This window comes from Canis lupus, chromosome 26 (assembly GCF_003254725.2).
Source record: "Canis lupus dingo isolate Sandy chromosome 26, ASM325472v2, whole genome shotgun sequence".
NCBI classification, from domain to species: domain Eukaryota; kingdom Metazoa; phylum Chordata; class Mammalia; order Carnivora; family Canidae; genus Canis; species Canis lupus.
In genome coordinates this window covers 9290071-9305837 of record NC_064268.1, presented here as the reverse complement: position 1 = coordinate 9305837, position 15767 = coordinate 9290071, and the positions used below count along the sequence as shown (strand labels likewise).

Below are 15767 nucleotides of genomic sequence, written 5' to 3'. Positions count from 1 at the left end.
GGGCTTTGGCTTTGGAATTCTGGAGAGAAGTGTGGCCTGGAGAGGGAGTGCTTTGGGCGTTGATGGAACTTCCAGGAGTGGACTAACTCATTTAGGGAAGGGTAGGAAAGTCCGAGGGCCTGGAGGAACCCTTTGTTTGATGGGCTGAGGAAAAAAGTACACTGTGGTTGGCTAAATAAGGGTTTCCCAACCGTCTCCACATCCTTGGGCCAGGAGTAGGTTACTTCACATGGCAAAAAGGACTCTGCAGATGTGATTAAGTTAAGGATCTTGAGATGGCAGACAATCCTGGGTTATGTGGGTGGGCCCCACATCATCACAAGGCTGATGAGAGGAATACAGGAGGATCACAGACAAGTGAGGAAGCTGTAGTGATGTTGGCCATGAGGCAGGGAATGTGGGTGCCTCTAGAGGCTGGGAAAGGTAAGGAAAGGGACTCTGGTCTAGAGACTCCAGAAGGAATGCAGCCTCCACTTACACCTGGCCTCTAGCCCAGTGAGGCTGACTGCGGACCTGTGACTCTTAGAACTGTAAGATAATGAATTTGTGTTGCTTTTAGCCACTGAGCTTGTGGCTGAACAGCAGCACTTCGAGGCTAATGCAGGGCCCCTGGCAAAGTGTAGAAGGTAGAGTCTGGGGATAGGAGGAAGCCAGGAGAACAGGGTCTCCTTGGAAACTATAAGTGGAAGTGCAGGAAGGAGGGTGAGGCTTAGGCCTCTATGCGTGACAGAGTTCCTGTGTGATTACTGATCCCTGCATCTCCTCAAAGTCGAAGATATCCAGACAATCCAGACCAGGGCTGCAGCAGTATAGCTGGGCTGTCCCACATGGCTGTCACTTGTCACCATGCAATATGGTTGGTGAGGCTGAAAACCTGAAGCTGTTATTTTATTTAGCTTTAAGTAATTTGAGTAGACAGTCACACATGGCTGTGGCTCCTATGCTAACAGGGATCTGGTGCTTTCCAGGCTTCACTTGGTTGCAGGTTGGTTGGCAAAGAGGTTCTGACCTGCTTGAAATCCCTGCTGTGGTAGACAAAGGCAGATGAAGGCTCATCTTCTGCTCAGGCAAGGTCCCGGAGGCCTCAGGCCTTGCCTGCTGCAGTGACACTCACCCCCCTTCTGGGACTCGATCTCTTTCTTGGCTTGTTCCAGGATGCTCTTGATGGCGTCATCTGAGCCTGTCTCTGGTGTGCGGATTCTTGGGGTGATACTGCCTGGGGAGGCAAGGGGGCATTTGTTGTGGGGGCCTGCATGCTGGGGGGTCAGTCCCTGGAGCTGGGTAGGGTGAAGGGCTGGTCCCCTCCTCCCTCAGGGGCTCCAGGGCCAGGGCCAGGAGAGTGAGGGCCAGACCACCACTTAGCCAGTCTGTGTGACAAAGTGGATCTACAAATGATTCTGGCTTGAACCAATAATAACAATACAATGGTTCTAACAATGATGGCCGCCACCACAGCTAACAGTTCTCAAGCAGTTACTACGTTCCAGGGGCCATGCTGAGTGATTTATACTCATTTAACTCTCATAGGAGGCTGACAGATGGGGATAGATGGGGAAATTGAGACACAGAAACTGAAGTCAGTTGCTCCAGGTCACCCACTGAGTGAATGGCAGAGCTGGAACTCAAATTCAGGTGTTTGAATGGAGCCATTGTGTTTGTGAGGTCAAAGCTTGGGCCATTCATAAGGGATACCCTAGAAAATCAAGTCTGGCAAGGTTGGCAGGAACCAGGCCATTTCACAGAAGGGTGGACTGAGGTTTGGAGGTCCTCAGGAAGCATCTGCCTGCCAGGGTGGCCCCTGGGCACAGGCTTTTCCCAGAATGACTGGCCTGAGCTGTCCCATTAGGGCCAGGTATGGAGCAACGGGTAGCCGCGGGCCCCAGGAAGGAGGGAACAAGGATATATTTCCTTGTTTTACAGAAAGGAAAACCGAAGCACAGGGAGGCAAAGTCACTTGCCCCAGGTGACACAGCTGTGAGGTGGCAGTGTCTGGCTCTGACCTCCTGCACCTTGGGATGGGCCCTCACCTCGCTGCCGCACCTGGATGGTCCTTAGGGCCAGCACGTTCTGCTCATCCGACAGGAACTGCTTCATCTTGATGAAGGGCTCCTTGCCCTTCACTGTGAGCTTGCGCCAGGGCTTGGGCCGGGCCAGGATCTCACTGACTGAGCCCTGGGACAGCCCCAGCACATAGTGGCCAAACACCCGCTGCCCGATGTTATGTTTGAGCAGCTGCTCCTTCACCTGGAACGCAATCTCTGCCGTGTCCAGCTGCTCCTCCTCGGCTCCGGCCCCCGTCCCGGCTGTGCTGCTCCCGCCCCCCTCCACTGGCTCTGGGGCCCCAGGTGGCTCAGGGCCAGGAGCTGGGGTGGCAGGGGCTGTGGGGGGTTTGGTGCCGTAGAAAGCCGGGGGGAACACCAGCAGGCCTGTCTCTCCCTTGAAGGTGGCGGGTGGCATCATGTGCTTGGACAGCAGTGCGTCCCCTGCCAATCTGTCCCCAGAAGCCAAGCTGGGGAAGGGGGACAGTGAAAAAGTCCTTGGGCCATCGGGGCCCAGTCCAGGGCCCAAGAGGGGCTGCCCAGGGCTGGGGGACAGGGGGTCTTCGGGCCCTGGTGGTGGCGGGAGCTGCGGAGGGGATGGATAGGACTGCTCCGTGCCCAGAGAGTCCTTGATGGAATCGTCCTCCGAAGGGTCCTCCTCTAGAATGTTGAGAGACAGACAGATGGAAGAAGAGAGGAGAGAAAGAAGCAGATGTGACGGGGAGAGAAAGAAATATCAGAGAAACAGAGATAGGGAGACAGAGAGGCAGAGACAGAATGAGAGGCAGAAAGAGACAGAGGGATGAAGAGACAGAAGGGGGGAGGCAGAGAGATAGGGAGAGACAGAAGACACACACATGGAGAGAAATTCAGAAACGGAAAGGGGGAGGAGAGGGCAGGGGGTACAAGGAGAGAGGCGCTACGGGTGCCCCACGGCACAAAGACCTTCCCTTCTAATTCACAAACCCCTACCAGGGCAGGCCTGGCCCACACGCCAGCTCCAGGGAGCCCTCCCTCCTATGGTGAGAACAGCCACTGAGCCCCTGTTACGTGCCAGCGCCTGGCCCCAGGGTGGGGAGTTTGGATCGACGCCAACTGCAGCAGGATGCTCACTCCTGGCCCCTTGCCCACCTTGCCACTCTCCTCTTCCCCCATGCCCTGCCTGTTTGCATTCCCCATGTGAACAGCACCCACAAGGTGGATCCATTATTTCCCTACTTTACAGATGAGGAAACAGAGGCAGCACAGAAAGTATGTGCTGGGGCCACACAGCTATAAGGTCATGGAGCCATTGTGTGGGGAGGAGGGCTGAGTCACTGAGAAGGTGATCTGGGGTGAGAGCACGGTCTGCAGGTCATTACCAGCAGTCCTGCTACGGGGGGAACAGTGTGAATGCCCTCCTTGTGTCCTGTCACCTCTTCTGATGCTCACCAGGGCTTGGGGATGAGTGGAGCCTTTTGGGGAGGAGGGGTGGTCTTAGGAGGGCCTGAGTGAGCCGTGTGGGCTAGGTGTGTATGAACACTGCCAGTTGGCCTAGCTATGGAGAGCACCCAGCTCGGGGCCACTACACAGCAGCTGCTCAATAAGTGTGTACCCCTTTTCTGCATCTCTCCTGCCCACATGGGAGGCAGTGGTCTGCAGGCATAGAGAAGGCCAGAGGCCCATGGGCAGGCCCATCCCCATCCCTCGGCCCCAGGAGCATCCCATCTTCCCTACCAGGGCTGGGCAGGAGGCCAGGCTTCTCCAGAAGGAATTTCTGAGCAGGGAAGAAGGTCTCCTTTGCCATGAGCAGTGTGTCTTCAGGCTTGGCCATGCCCTGAGGAGACAAAAAGCGGAGCTGAGAGGGCTCTCAAGGGCACCCTGCACTGTGGGACACAGTGGCGGGGACACTCACCTGGGGGAGGCTGCAGGTGCTGGAGGCCAACTTCATGGCTTTCAAGATGCTGCCAGAGAAAGTGGAGAGAGTTGGAGGCCAGCCAAACTCCCAGGGCTTGGGGAGAGGTATTGAGAGTACTCCCTCTAGCTCCTCTTCCCTGACTGGGAACAACTGGCCACCCATGGACCCTACAGAACACTGGACTCAGGACAACAAGAGCCCTCAATGAGCAGGCCAGTGAGCTGGTTTCAGTGACACCCGGGGGGTGCTGTGTTCAGCAATCCCCACACTGGCTGGCCTGAGCTAATCCGATGAGAGCACCACCCCTCGCCAGTTCCCACACGGACCCCGAGCTGCCCTGCACGTTCTCCTCTAGGTGGCTCTGAGTGGCAAAGGACCAAGCATGCTTAAATTCTCATACTGAAGCTGCCATGAAGGAGAGACAAGGGGACAAAGGAGACAAAGTGGGGTACAGTGGGAGGGGGAAGATCATGAACTTTGTCCAGGGCCCCTCCTCGCCCTTGCCAAGGAAGAAGGCTGGGGGTTGTGGAGCCCCGCTCTGCATGGTACCTCAGCTCTGTTTTAATCTCTTCGTAGTCAGACTGTGCCTGGAGCTTCTCTTCCAGCTTCTAGAGGAGAAGACAAAGATGGGTTTAGGCTGGTCCATACTCTTCTGCGTGGGGATGCCCCTTCTGTCTCCTGTCCGTATACCTCCTCTCCCAAGACCTACTTCTATGGCCTCAGACTTGGCCGTGAGTTGTCGCTCTAGGTCCGCGATCTGGTTGGCGGATGTCTCCTCCAGCTCCTGCAGAGAGTTCTGGAGGTGCTGTACATCCTTCAGTAGCCGCAGGATCTCCCGATCCTTGGAGGCTAGGGCAGCTTCAAGCCGGGGGCCCGAGCACAGTGCGAAGTTCACCTTATCCTGAGGACAAAGTGGGGCTTTGAGGGACTAAGAGGTGTGGGGCAGGGGGCTGTAGGGCTGGCTTCCCCACCCCTGAATCCCAGACAAAGTGGGAAATCCATCAGTGGCACAAACTCCCCCCACCCTGTGCTGGGCTCCCCAGAGTAACTCAGCTGCTTCTTATAGACTCTGGCTTTCCTCCTCCTATCTCTGGGCCTTTGCTTGGGCCAGTCCTACCAGCATGGATGCCTTCCCTCTGGTATTAAAACCGAGGGAGAGTGGGCAGGGAAGGTTTTCTGGAGGAAGATGTGTCTAAGAACTGTGATCAAGTTCAAGTTAGTGATTTTGAAGATTGCTTGGCAGCAACCCTCCAGATGTCCTCCAAGCAGAGAATAGATGAGCAGGCTGTGGTATATCCACAAAATGGAACATGATACAGCACTGAAAATGGATAACCCACAGCTATTAACACAGCATGGACCATTCTCTCAGAATATGAAGTGAAAAAAGCCAGATACCAAAATGTGTGTGTGATCCGATTAAGATCGGATACAAAAACAGGCAAAAGCTGGTTGTGCTGTTACAAGTCAGAAGAGCAGTTCCCCTTGGGGAGTGGTACCCAGATGCGGACATGAGGGGGCATTCTGGGTGCTGGGAACATTCTACCTGTTGATCTGGATGCTGGTCATGGCATCTCTGAAAAGTTCAACATGCTGTGCACTCATGGTATGCACATTTTTCCTTATATAAACTTCAATAAAGCATTTGTTAAAAGAGGGCAAAAAAAGGGAGACAGTCCTGTGAGGAAGCGGTGGGGACTGGATTCCTGGCAGAGGGAACATCACAGATAAAGGTTTAGGTTTCAAAACTGGGCACAGGTCCTATCCCAGAGAGATGTTTCCACTCCATTCCAGGCAGACCCTCAGGATTAGATCCAAGACCCTGTAGCCACAGGCCATACTACTGGTGGTTCCTTTCTCCTAATTTGCCCCCAGCCCCAAGCCCCTTGGCTTCTCCAGGTTTTAGGGAATGGCCTCTTTGTCCTGGATGAAGATGTTGTTGATGTTTGAGAGGACCTGAAGTCAGGCTGGTCCTGAGCACAGTTACAGATCAATCTAAGAAGGATCACGAAAAACAAAACAGAGCAGAAAACAGCTTGCCACTACCAACACCAGCTATTCTTCCAGGGAGATAAATGCCAATTAAAACAGGAAGCGGATGCCATTAACACATTAAATTAATTAGCATCGAGCGCCACTGTTGTGCTCAGAACCCGCCCCCCCCCCCCCCCCCAGCAAAATTCCCTGTGGCTGATTAGCACAGGCATTTGCTGGGTTCCACGGGGGTTAATTAAGAACCACTGGCAAATCCTTTCCGGGGCGAATTCACGAACTCTCTTGCCCTCAGCCTGTCTCGTGCTCACTCTTTGTGTTGTGCAGACATCCAGTCACACGGGCATACACACACACTGCCTTCTGGGACACAGGCACAGGGGGACACAGCTATAGACAGCACACACGGAGACATGTAACTGCTGGAATACTCATGCTGACATGCAGACACAGAGAAACACCCAGGCATCAAAGAGAGATATGGACATGCCACTGTGACACACAGACATGTATGTGCTCAGAGACCACACGCGACTTGGGCAAAAACACCTCAGATGCATCCAAGCCACACTCCTGTTGCTAACGGCAGCATCAGGCATTCACTGAGTGTAGACTATAAGCCAAGCACCATCTTAGGTGATTTACATGTAATCCTCCCAACAGCCCTATAAAGTAGGTCTGACTTGTACAAGTGAGGAAACTGAGGCACAGTTAGATTAAGGATACAGTTATTTGCCCCAAGACCACAAACAGACATACACATTCATAGTAACACATGTCCACAGAGACATAATCCAATGTTGAAGCAGAAAAGACAGATACAGGCGCACTGGCCAATGTTTCAGGGTGTCAGGTGACGTAAAAGTTATGCTGGCCACTTCAACTGTGTGGGTGGAGACTGCCAATCACCCTGGAGCAGACCTGTGGTAAGGAATTGGGAATCTAACCTCTTGGTATGCAGAGATCTGGAAAGAAGGTGGACCAGCTTATGTAAGGAACCCCAAACTTTCTGGGAAAGAAGCAATAGAGACTGTTTCTCTTCTTCCCTCTTTTTTTTTTTTTTTTTAAAGTAGGCATCATGCCCTATGTAGGCCTTGAACTCATGACTGTGAGATCAAGAGTCACGTGTTCTACGGACTGAGCCAGCCAGGTGCCTGGCAATGAAGACTCTTAACACAGGACAGAAGGGTCTGGCTGGGGTGGCTCTGACTGAAATCCCTCTGACCCCAGGACCCCAGAGGGGCAACCATTCAGGAGGAAAAAGAAAGATGCACTGAGCAGGCTTAACACAGGAACCTCAGGACTGATATTCTAGACTGGTGCTTGGTAGCGTGTGGCTGTTTGGGAGAACCCACTGGAATCACTTTGCATGTTTTGGGAACCAGCGGCTGATGGGAGTGTCAATCTCCAATCTTGGTCAAGTAGTCCTACTGTGAGTTGTGGGAATGGAGAACCAGTGGTCAATGTCGACACCTGGTGGCAACCACCAAAACTGCTGTCCTATTGCTCAAACTTACCCTCCTACCCAGCTTGCCAGGCATCTGGCAATGGAAATGGTCCTTTCTGGCCTGAGTAAGTTGCTGGCATTCTTGGACAATTTGGGGTAAAGGAAGATGCTGGACTTCCTATTAATCACATATGGAAGCTTGAGCTTGCAAAGAGTTGTGGCTTTATTTTGAACTTCAGCTGGCAAAGCAAGTCATAGTAATTACAGTTAACTATGCATTGACCTTGGCAATTAAGATGCTATGCCCACTGTATCTACACAGATTCATGTGCATAATTTCATACAGATGCACATGACTGATCCACAGAACGTCATCCATATATTCATACTCACCAACATGGCTTTTCCCAAACTTTCCCTCTGGCTCCCCCACCATCCTTACCCCACTGGGTCCCTGTGGGGAGCAGCAGGCCAGGCGGATAGAGCTGTTGACGGAGGCCAGTTGTTCCCGAAGACTTTCTACCTCCCGCTGGGCAGCCTCAGCGCGCTGGGGAGGAGAGTCGAGGCAGGAGCAGTTACGAAGTGAGCAAGGGTCACACTGGATCCCACCCTAGCCTTTGCCATTGCCCTGCACAACTTAGGCAGGGCTGGGTGTTTGTCTCTAGCTCCCATGCCACCTACTTGCCACATGGATGGAGCATCTGCAGAGGTGGCTTGCCAGCCCATGAGCTGGGGCAGGCCCCGGGCAAGGCACTTCCTCTCCCAGGGTTTCAGTTTTCCTCTTGTGAAATGGGGGCAATGAAATACATCTAAATCAGAATGCTAGTTTACTGAACTGGGTCTACGGTGGATCTTAACTCCTCAAAAATTTCTAAGAAAAAAGTCTGAAAGGAAGCTTCCAAATGTTAACAATGTAGAAGCCTTGTGGCTTTATAGAGAGAAATTGTACTTTGTCACTCCCTGTTTTTTTGTGACCTTGGGCAAGAGATTTCATCAGCTCAACCTCAGTTTCCCTGTTTGTAAAATGGGATGATAGAAGTAACTACCTCATAGAGTTGTTGTCAGAATAATTATGGTTACCTTTCATGCTGACCTTGGTAATCAAGAGGCTATGCCTACCATATGCACATGGAGACCCACGCACACCCATGTTCACATTTTGTTAATTTATTTAGTTGATTTGTTTACTTACTGGTTATCCTGTGTATCCTGCCTTGTGACAGAAAATGGTCAGGTCAGTTTTGTTTTGGAAAAGGTTTTGGGTGTGTGTGATTGTAAAGAAATACTTTTGTTTCTGCAGTTTGGGCTTTCTGAGCAAATCTGACTGAAACAGGACTGGGCTAAATGACAAGGCCTGGAGGTCAGTTTCTGACATTAGCCCGTGAGAACTGCAGATTTTCCTCTCTGAAGGTATGTGTTTACATTTCCATGGAGGGAAGAAACCCAGACCATGGACACATTTGCTGGGTTGTAAAGCTGGGTTTAAAGCTACTAGAAAGTTACTAGTCTTATCTTTCCCTTAGAGAGAAGTATTTGCATTCCACATGCTAAAAAAACCAGGATCCTCGCCCTTCTGTTCATCATGACACTAGGAAGATAGTTTTCTCCCTCTCTCAGAAAGTCCTTCTATATAACCACCCAGATTCACACATGGGGGTTCCAGTACAAACTCTGAGGCATGCGGGATGATATCTGATTGTCACCCCTGGGTAAAAGCTGAGGCAAACTGGCAGGGTTATTACTATGTAAGTAATAACATTGCTCTGCTCTGCTCCAGGATCCTCTTGTTCACATTCTGGACAATATTAATACAGATTTAAAAAACCGTAATTTGGACAGCCTGGGTGGCTCAGCGGTTTAGTGCCACCTTCAGCTCAGGGCGTGATCCTTGGGCCCTGGGATCGAGTCCCACGTCGGGCTCCCTGCATGGAGCCTGCTTCCCCCTCTGCCTGTGTCTGCCTCTCTCTCTCTCTGTGTCTTTCATGAATAAATAAATAAAATCTTTAAAAAATAAAAAATAAAAAACCCTAATATTATGACATTTATTTTCTTCTCCATACTTTCTATAATGAGGTTTTACTTTTATACTCAGAAAAGATAAACATTAAAAGAAACTGTTTCCTATCCAAACTACTCTAAGATTTCTTTTCTCAAGCCTATTTGACTGGCAAAGATCTGAAAGTTTGACGATACACAGTTGTTAGTAAGGTTGCAGGGAAACAGGTCTCTCTTAACTGGCTGCAGGGAGTGTAAATCAGGCAGTTTGCCCACATCTGTCAACTAAAAATGCACAGATTCTCAGCTCAGCAATTCCACTTTTAAAAGTTTACCCTATTTATTGGCTCAGGTATGTCTGAAAGAGTGTGCACGGGAGTTCACTGGGGGATTGATGATGAGGGTAAGAGACTGGAAACATCATCATCTTCATCAGTAGGGGACTGGTTAGGCCATGGGTGGGCAAACTGCAGCCTGAGGCCTGTTTTGTAGATCAAGTTTTTCTGGAACACAGTCATATCTATTCGCTTGCATACTGTCTATGCTTTCACATACAGCAAAGTTGAAGAGCTGTGGCAGAGACCTACAAAGCTGGAAATATTTACTCTGCCCCTTTACAGAAAATCTGCCACCCCTGGGTTAGATGACAGTGTGTCCATGTAGTGCAATACCACACAGCTGTAAAACAAATGGGACTGCTTTTATACAGATTTGGAACAAGTTCTAAGATATATGTGGGGAAAAAATAAGGTTCAGGAGGGTGGGCATCGTATAGTATAGTTTCTGTTTGAGAAAGGTATAAAAATTGAGAAGAAAGAGAAATTAAGGAGTCAATCCCATTTACAATTGCACCCAAGACCATAAGATACCTAGGAATAAACCTAACCAAAGAGGCAAAAGATCTGTACTCAGAAAACTATAGAACACTCATGAAAGAAATTGAGGAAGACACAGAGAAATGGAAAAACATGGTTCCATGCTCATGGATTGGAAGAACAAATATTGTTGAAATGTCTATGCTACCCAAAGCAATCCATACATTCAATGCAATTCCCATCAAAATACCATCAACTCTTTTCACAGAGCTAGAACAAATAATCTTAAAATTTGTATGGACTTGAAAAGATCCCGAATAGCCAAAAGAATGTTGAAAAAGAAAACCAAAACTGGTGGCATCACAATCCCAGAATTCAAGCTCTATTAAAAAGCTGGAATCATCAAGACAGTATGGTACTGACACAAAAACAGACACATAGATCAATGGAACAGAACAGAGAACCCAGAAATGGGTTCTGGACTAATCCTCAACTAATCCTCGACAAAGCAGGAGAGAATATCCAATGGAAAAAAGACAGTCTCTTCAACAAATGGTGTTGGGGAACATTGGACAGCCACATGCAGAGGAATGAAATTGGACCATTTTCTTACACAAAAAATAAACTCAAAATGGATGAAAGACCTAAATGTGAGACAGAAATCCATTAAGATCCTAGAGGAGAACACAGACAGCAACCTCTCTGACCTTGGCCACAGCAACTTCTTGCTAGACACGTCTTCAAAGGTAAGGGAAATAAAGGCAGAAATGAACTACTGGTACTTCATTAAGGTAAAAAGCTTTTGCACAGCAAAGGAAACAGTCGACAAAACCAAAGGACAACTGACAGAATGGGAGAAGATGTTTGCAAATGACACGTCAGACAAAGGACTAGTCTCCAAAACTTATTAAGAACTTATCAAACGGGATCCCTGGGTGGCGTAGCGGTTTGGTGCCTGCCTTTGGCCCAGGGCGCGATCCTGGAGACCCGGGATCGAATCCCACATCGGGCTCCCGGTGCATGGAGCCTGCTTCTCCCTCTGCCTCTGTCTCTGCCTCTCTCTCTCTCTCTCTGTGTGACTATCATAAATAAATAAAAATTAAAAAAAAAGAACTTATCAAACTCAACACCCAAAGAATAATCCAATCAAGAAATGGGCAGAAGACATGAACAGACATTTTTCCAAAGAAGACATACAAATGGCCAACAGACACATGAAAAAATGTTCAACACCACTTGTCAAGAGAAATACAACCACATCAAATCAAAACCACAATGAGATACCACCTCCCACTGGTCACAGTGGCTAAAATTAACAACTCAGGGAATGACAGATGTTGGCAAGGATGTGAAGAAAGAGGAACCCCCTCTTACACTGCTGGTGGAAATGCAAGCTGATGCAGCCACTCTGGAAAATGTGGAGGTTCCTCAGAAAGTTAAAAATAGAGCTACTCTATAACCCAGCAATTGCACTACTAGGTATTTATCCAAAAGCTACAAACATAGTGATCCTTAGGGGTACCTATACCCCAGTGTTTATAGCAGCAGTGTCCACAACAAACTATGGAAAGAGCCCAGTTGTCCATCGATAGATGAGTGTATAAAGAAGATGTGGTATATATACAATGGAATACTACTGAGCCATCAAAAGAATGAAATTTTGCCATTTGCAACGACATGGATGGAACTAGAGGGTATTATGCTAAGTGAAATATGTCAGTCAAACAAAGACAATTATCATGATCTCACTCATATGTGGAATTTAAGACACAAAACAGAGGATCATAGGGGAAGAGAGGAAAAAATAAAACAAGCTGAAACCAGAGAGGGAGACAAAGCATATAAGACTCTTAATCACAGGAAACAAACTGAGCGTTGCTGGAGGGGAGGGAGGTGGGGGAACGGGTAACTGGGTGATGGACATTAAAGAGGGCAAGTAATGTAATGAGCACTGGGTGTTATACAAGACTGATGAATCACTGATGTCTACCTCTGAAACCAATAATATATTATATATTGACTGAATTTAAATAAAATAAAAAATTACCCCCTAGAAACTGAGGGTAAAGGCCAGATCATCTTTTTGGGCAAAATTAACTTCTTTACTAAACAGTGGGTTATGCATATCCATATTTATCATATTAGAAATTAAAACAGATAAATTATTAAAATACTTAATAGTTCATTTTAAAAAATAATAAACTTATTACATGTTAACAGAACATGTAATTCACGAGCTTGTGAGTAGATGTCTAGAAGGAGACCCTAGACACAGGTGAGAGAGGCTGGGAAGTGGAGTTGGGGAAGGAGACAGGAGTTTCCTAAGTATGAACATTATTGAGTTCTGAACTATGTAAATGGATTATGTATTTAAAATATTACCCTAAAAATGCTGCTCTTTACCCTGCCCTTATGCCTGCACAACCATGCTTCTGGGCCCTTCCTCCAAAGAAGGCTCCTGGGCTTTAGAACTCAGCTGCCAGGTGTACTACTCCAGGGAAATGACCCCTTGCGGTCACACTGCTGGCCCCTCTTGGCCATGTCCCTGGCTGCTGGCATTGCAGGGACGTTGGTGTGGGTAGAGATGTGTTGGGCCCTTGAGACTCCAGACCCTATCCCATGGCCACACTTCACCTCCTTTCAGACTTTTGCCAGCTTTACCCACCAGGCGGCAGTACATTTGAGGCCTTCAGAAGGCAGGGTGAAAATGGGAACTTGTAGAAGCTAATGGGCTTTTGAGAACTTGGGCTGGAACTAGAAGTGGGGGACACTAGGAACTGTGGGATCTGCCCAGTGCTGAGCTGGTGTGGCTGGGATCAAGGGAAGAGGCTGCAGGAGACCTGGTGGGCTGGGGAGGGAAGGAAAGCAGTGGGGGCTCGTCCCTTGTCATGGCCTCAGGCTCTGTGGAACACTTTTCCTCACTCAGTCTGCTTGGGAGAGACCCACTTCCCAGCTTGGCCTGTGGGCTGGGCTCACCAGTCACCTGCTCTGCGGCCTTCCTCCTGGCCTTTACCGAGGCTGTGCCCTGGCCTGGAATGCATCCCTCTGCATTTTCAATCTATTCGCAGGTGTCAGCAACCTGGCTCTCCCTCCATGACGTCTTCCCTGACCCTCGAGTCTGGCTCAGGTGCCCCACCCCCAAATGTGGCTGCTTGGGTCACCCTGTTTCTCAGTGTCAGCACCCCTTCCTCCCTTCTCTTGGAGCTCAGGGTCCCAGACACTCCCCAGTGCCAGCACTCAGCATGGCACATAGTTCAGTATGGACTGGGTTGAGTCCCTCCCCCCAGCCCAAGACCCCCCCCCCCCCGCCCCCCTGCCCTGGACTGGCTGAGCGCTGGCGCACATCTTCTCACCTGATTAGCTTTCTCCAAGTTGGTCATGATCAAACCGACTTCATCCGCCCTGAGACAGAAAGATAACACCCTGAGGTGTGGGGCAGCCTCTGGGCCCCTGCCTATCCAGATCACCCCAGCCTCTACCTGGACCTCAGGGTCTTGGAGGCTAAGGAGGCTGCCCTCTACCCTTCCCACCGGAGAGAAACCAGGCTGGGCATAGAAGAATCCAGGCTGCAGGGAAGTGGGACAGATGCCTGAGCACCACATCCCTTCCAGGCAGCCTGGCCTGCTGCCTTCTCCAGGGGTCTGTTCTCTTTAGCTGCCCAGAGCTACACCTCCCAGCTGTGCCTTCTACCGGGAATGTCCTTCAGGAGAACAGGACTCTGAGCTTTAAAACCTAGCTCCCAGGACGCCTGGGTGGCTCAGCGGTTGGGCGTCAGGGCATGACCCTGGGATCTGGGATCAAGTCCCACATCGGGCTCCCTGTATGGAGCCTGCTTCTCCCTCTGCCTGTATCTCTGCCTCTCTCTGTGTGTCTCTCATGAATAAATAAGTAAAATCTTAAAAACAAAAACAAAACAAAACAAAACAAAACACCCAGCTCCCAAGTGCCCTTCCAGGAGGCTTCTCTCAACTACCCCCATGGTGATCATTTACTTATTTTGCTGCTTCCCTAGCCTCCAGACTGCCAGCACACAGGGGGCCAGGACAGGCCTTATCTACCTCGGTCGCCCCTCTGCTGAGCGTGGGCTGGGGGACATGGGAGGCCTGCGAGGAGTTTGGTGACTATAAGGTGCACACATGCTTTTAGGCATGTTCGGGGCTTTCTTACGTGTAAGCTGTTCCCCCTGCCCACAGCACCCAACCCGGCATTCTTCACATAGCCACCTCCTGCTCTCCTGCTCATCTTTACATTGCATTCTGAAGGTCACCTCCTTAGGGAAGTCCTCTGTGATTACCCTGGATGACAGGACCCACCCTCCCTGTTGTTATTTTCTTTTGCTGCCCCTGGTTCTTCCTTTCTTAGCATTCAACAGGTGCCCAGAACAGTGTCAAGCACACAGTAAGTGCTCAATAGTATCTGTGAAGGAATGAATTTATCACTGAACATCATCAGTTATTGTCTGTCTCTTCTCCTGGACTGAGGACAGGGCCATATTCTAATATTTCTTCCAGGGACCTAACACAGCACGGGGCAAACAGTAGGTGCTAAGTAAGTGTTTGTGGAATAAATGAGGTCTTAAAGCCATGTTGAGTCCAGAGTAGTTTAAGTGAATGACACTCAGCCCCCGAGGGTTGGACTGTGGAGTGGTGGTGTAGACAGTTCTAGGAAGTTGGGGTAAGGCCCCTGCCCAACAGACCCTACTCAGCCACAACCCAGAATGTCATTTGGTGCATGAATGGCACAGCAAATGACCAGTGAACAGCTGTGTGCCAATGGGGGTGGGGAGCACTGGATGCTTAATGAAATAGGCACTTCAGGCAGTGAGTTGAAGGGAGAAGAGCCAGAAAGAGAAGGTGTATTTGGCAGGGTCAGAAGGAAGAGACCTACCTGGTGGGGTCGGAGGGAGGAGGCATGTACTGGGAGGGTCAGAGTGAGAAGGCATACCTCAGCAGGGTGTTCACTTACTTGGATGCTGCTTCCTCATCATATTTCCGCCGCAGTTCCAGCAGCTCTGTCTGTGTGGCCTTTAACGCTGGGAAGAAGTAAAGCACCAGGATGAAGCCCCCCACCCCACCACCTCCCCCAAGAACCCACTCCTGCAGGGCTCAGAAGGCAGAATTAGGTTCAAGATAGTATGGGAAGACCTTTCTTTTGGTTAGAACCAGTGACAGAGTTTCCTGCCCATGGAAAGGCTTCAAGCTGGTTGGAGGGCGGACAAGATGGCCCTCTAAGAGTCTATGAAGCTCAGAAGACCCAGGCAAGTGGTAGGGGTCGGTCTGTCCCCTGGCCTGGGTGTGAACTGCCCACACCCTTAGGGCACTACAGGACCTGGGTGAGGCCATCCATCCATGAGCTTACCACCCCGAGGTCCAGAACTGGCAAGTGAGGAGGACAAGGAGCAGCAATGAAGTCAACAGTGATATGTATAATAAATGACAAATTTCATATAAAAGTCCAGATTTCTAATTTCTTCAAGGAAATTGAAGACTTGGTGACACTGGCCCATATGGCATTGGCTGGCTGGAGCTCAGCAGTGGCCATCTCTTTAGTCAAGGCCTAGGTTGTCCAGTTTGCTCCAGACC

At 49.8% G+C, this 15767-nt stretch overlaps 1 protein-coding gene across 19 annotated transcripts in view; it reads right to left on the bottom strand.

Moving 5' to 3' along the window:
• CUX2 (cut like homeobox 2) overlaps positions 1–15767 on the bottom strand; it is a 283331-nt gene that overhangs the window by 21284 nt on the left and 246280 nt on the right. For 18 of the 19 annotated variants that reach the window (XR_003146582.3, XM_025473953.3, XM_025473946.3 and 15 more), the window contains 9 exons: positions 15151–15217; positions 13539–13587; positions 7818–7922; positions 4646–4837; positions 4486–4544; positions 3934–3982; positions 3756–3855; positions 2028–2699; positions 1115–1216 (listed from right to left, as the gene is read on the bottom strand). Coding sequence is in view for 18 of the 19 variants with exons in the window: in XM_025473953.3 (XP_025329738.1) it covers positions 1115–1216; positions 2028–2699; positions 3756–3855; positions 3934–3982; positions 4486–4544; positions 4646–4837; positions 7818–7922; positions 13539–13587; positions 15151–15217 (1395 nt within the window). In the remaining variant the exon portion in view is untranslated. The remainder of the gene's footprint in view (positions 1–1114; positions 1217–2027; positions 2700–3755; positions 3856–3933; positions 3983–4485; positions 4545–4645; positions 4838–7817; positions 7923–13538; positions 13588–15150; positions 15218–15767) is intronic. The other variant, XM_025473955.3, reaches the window with a different exon arrangement.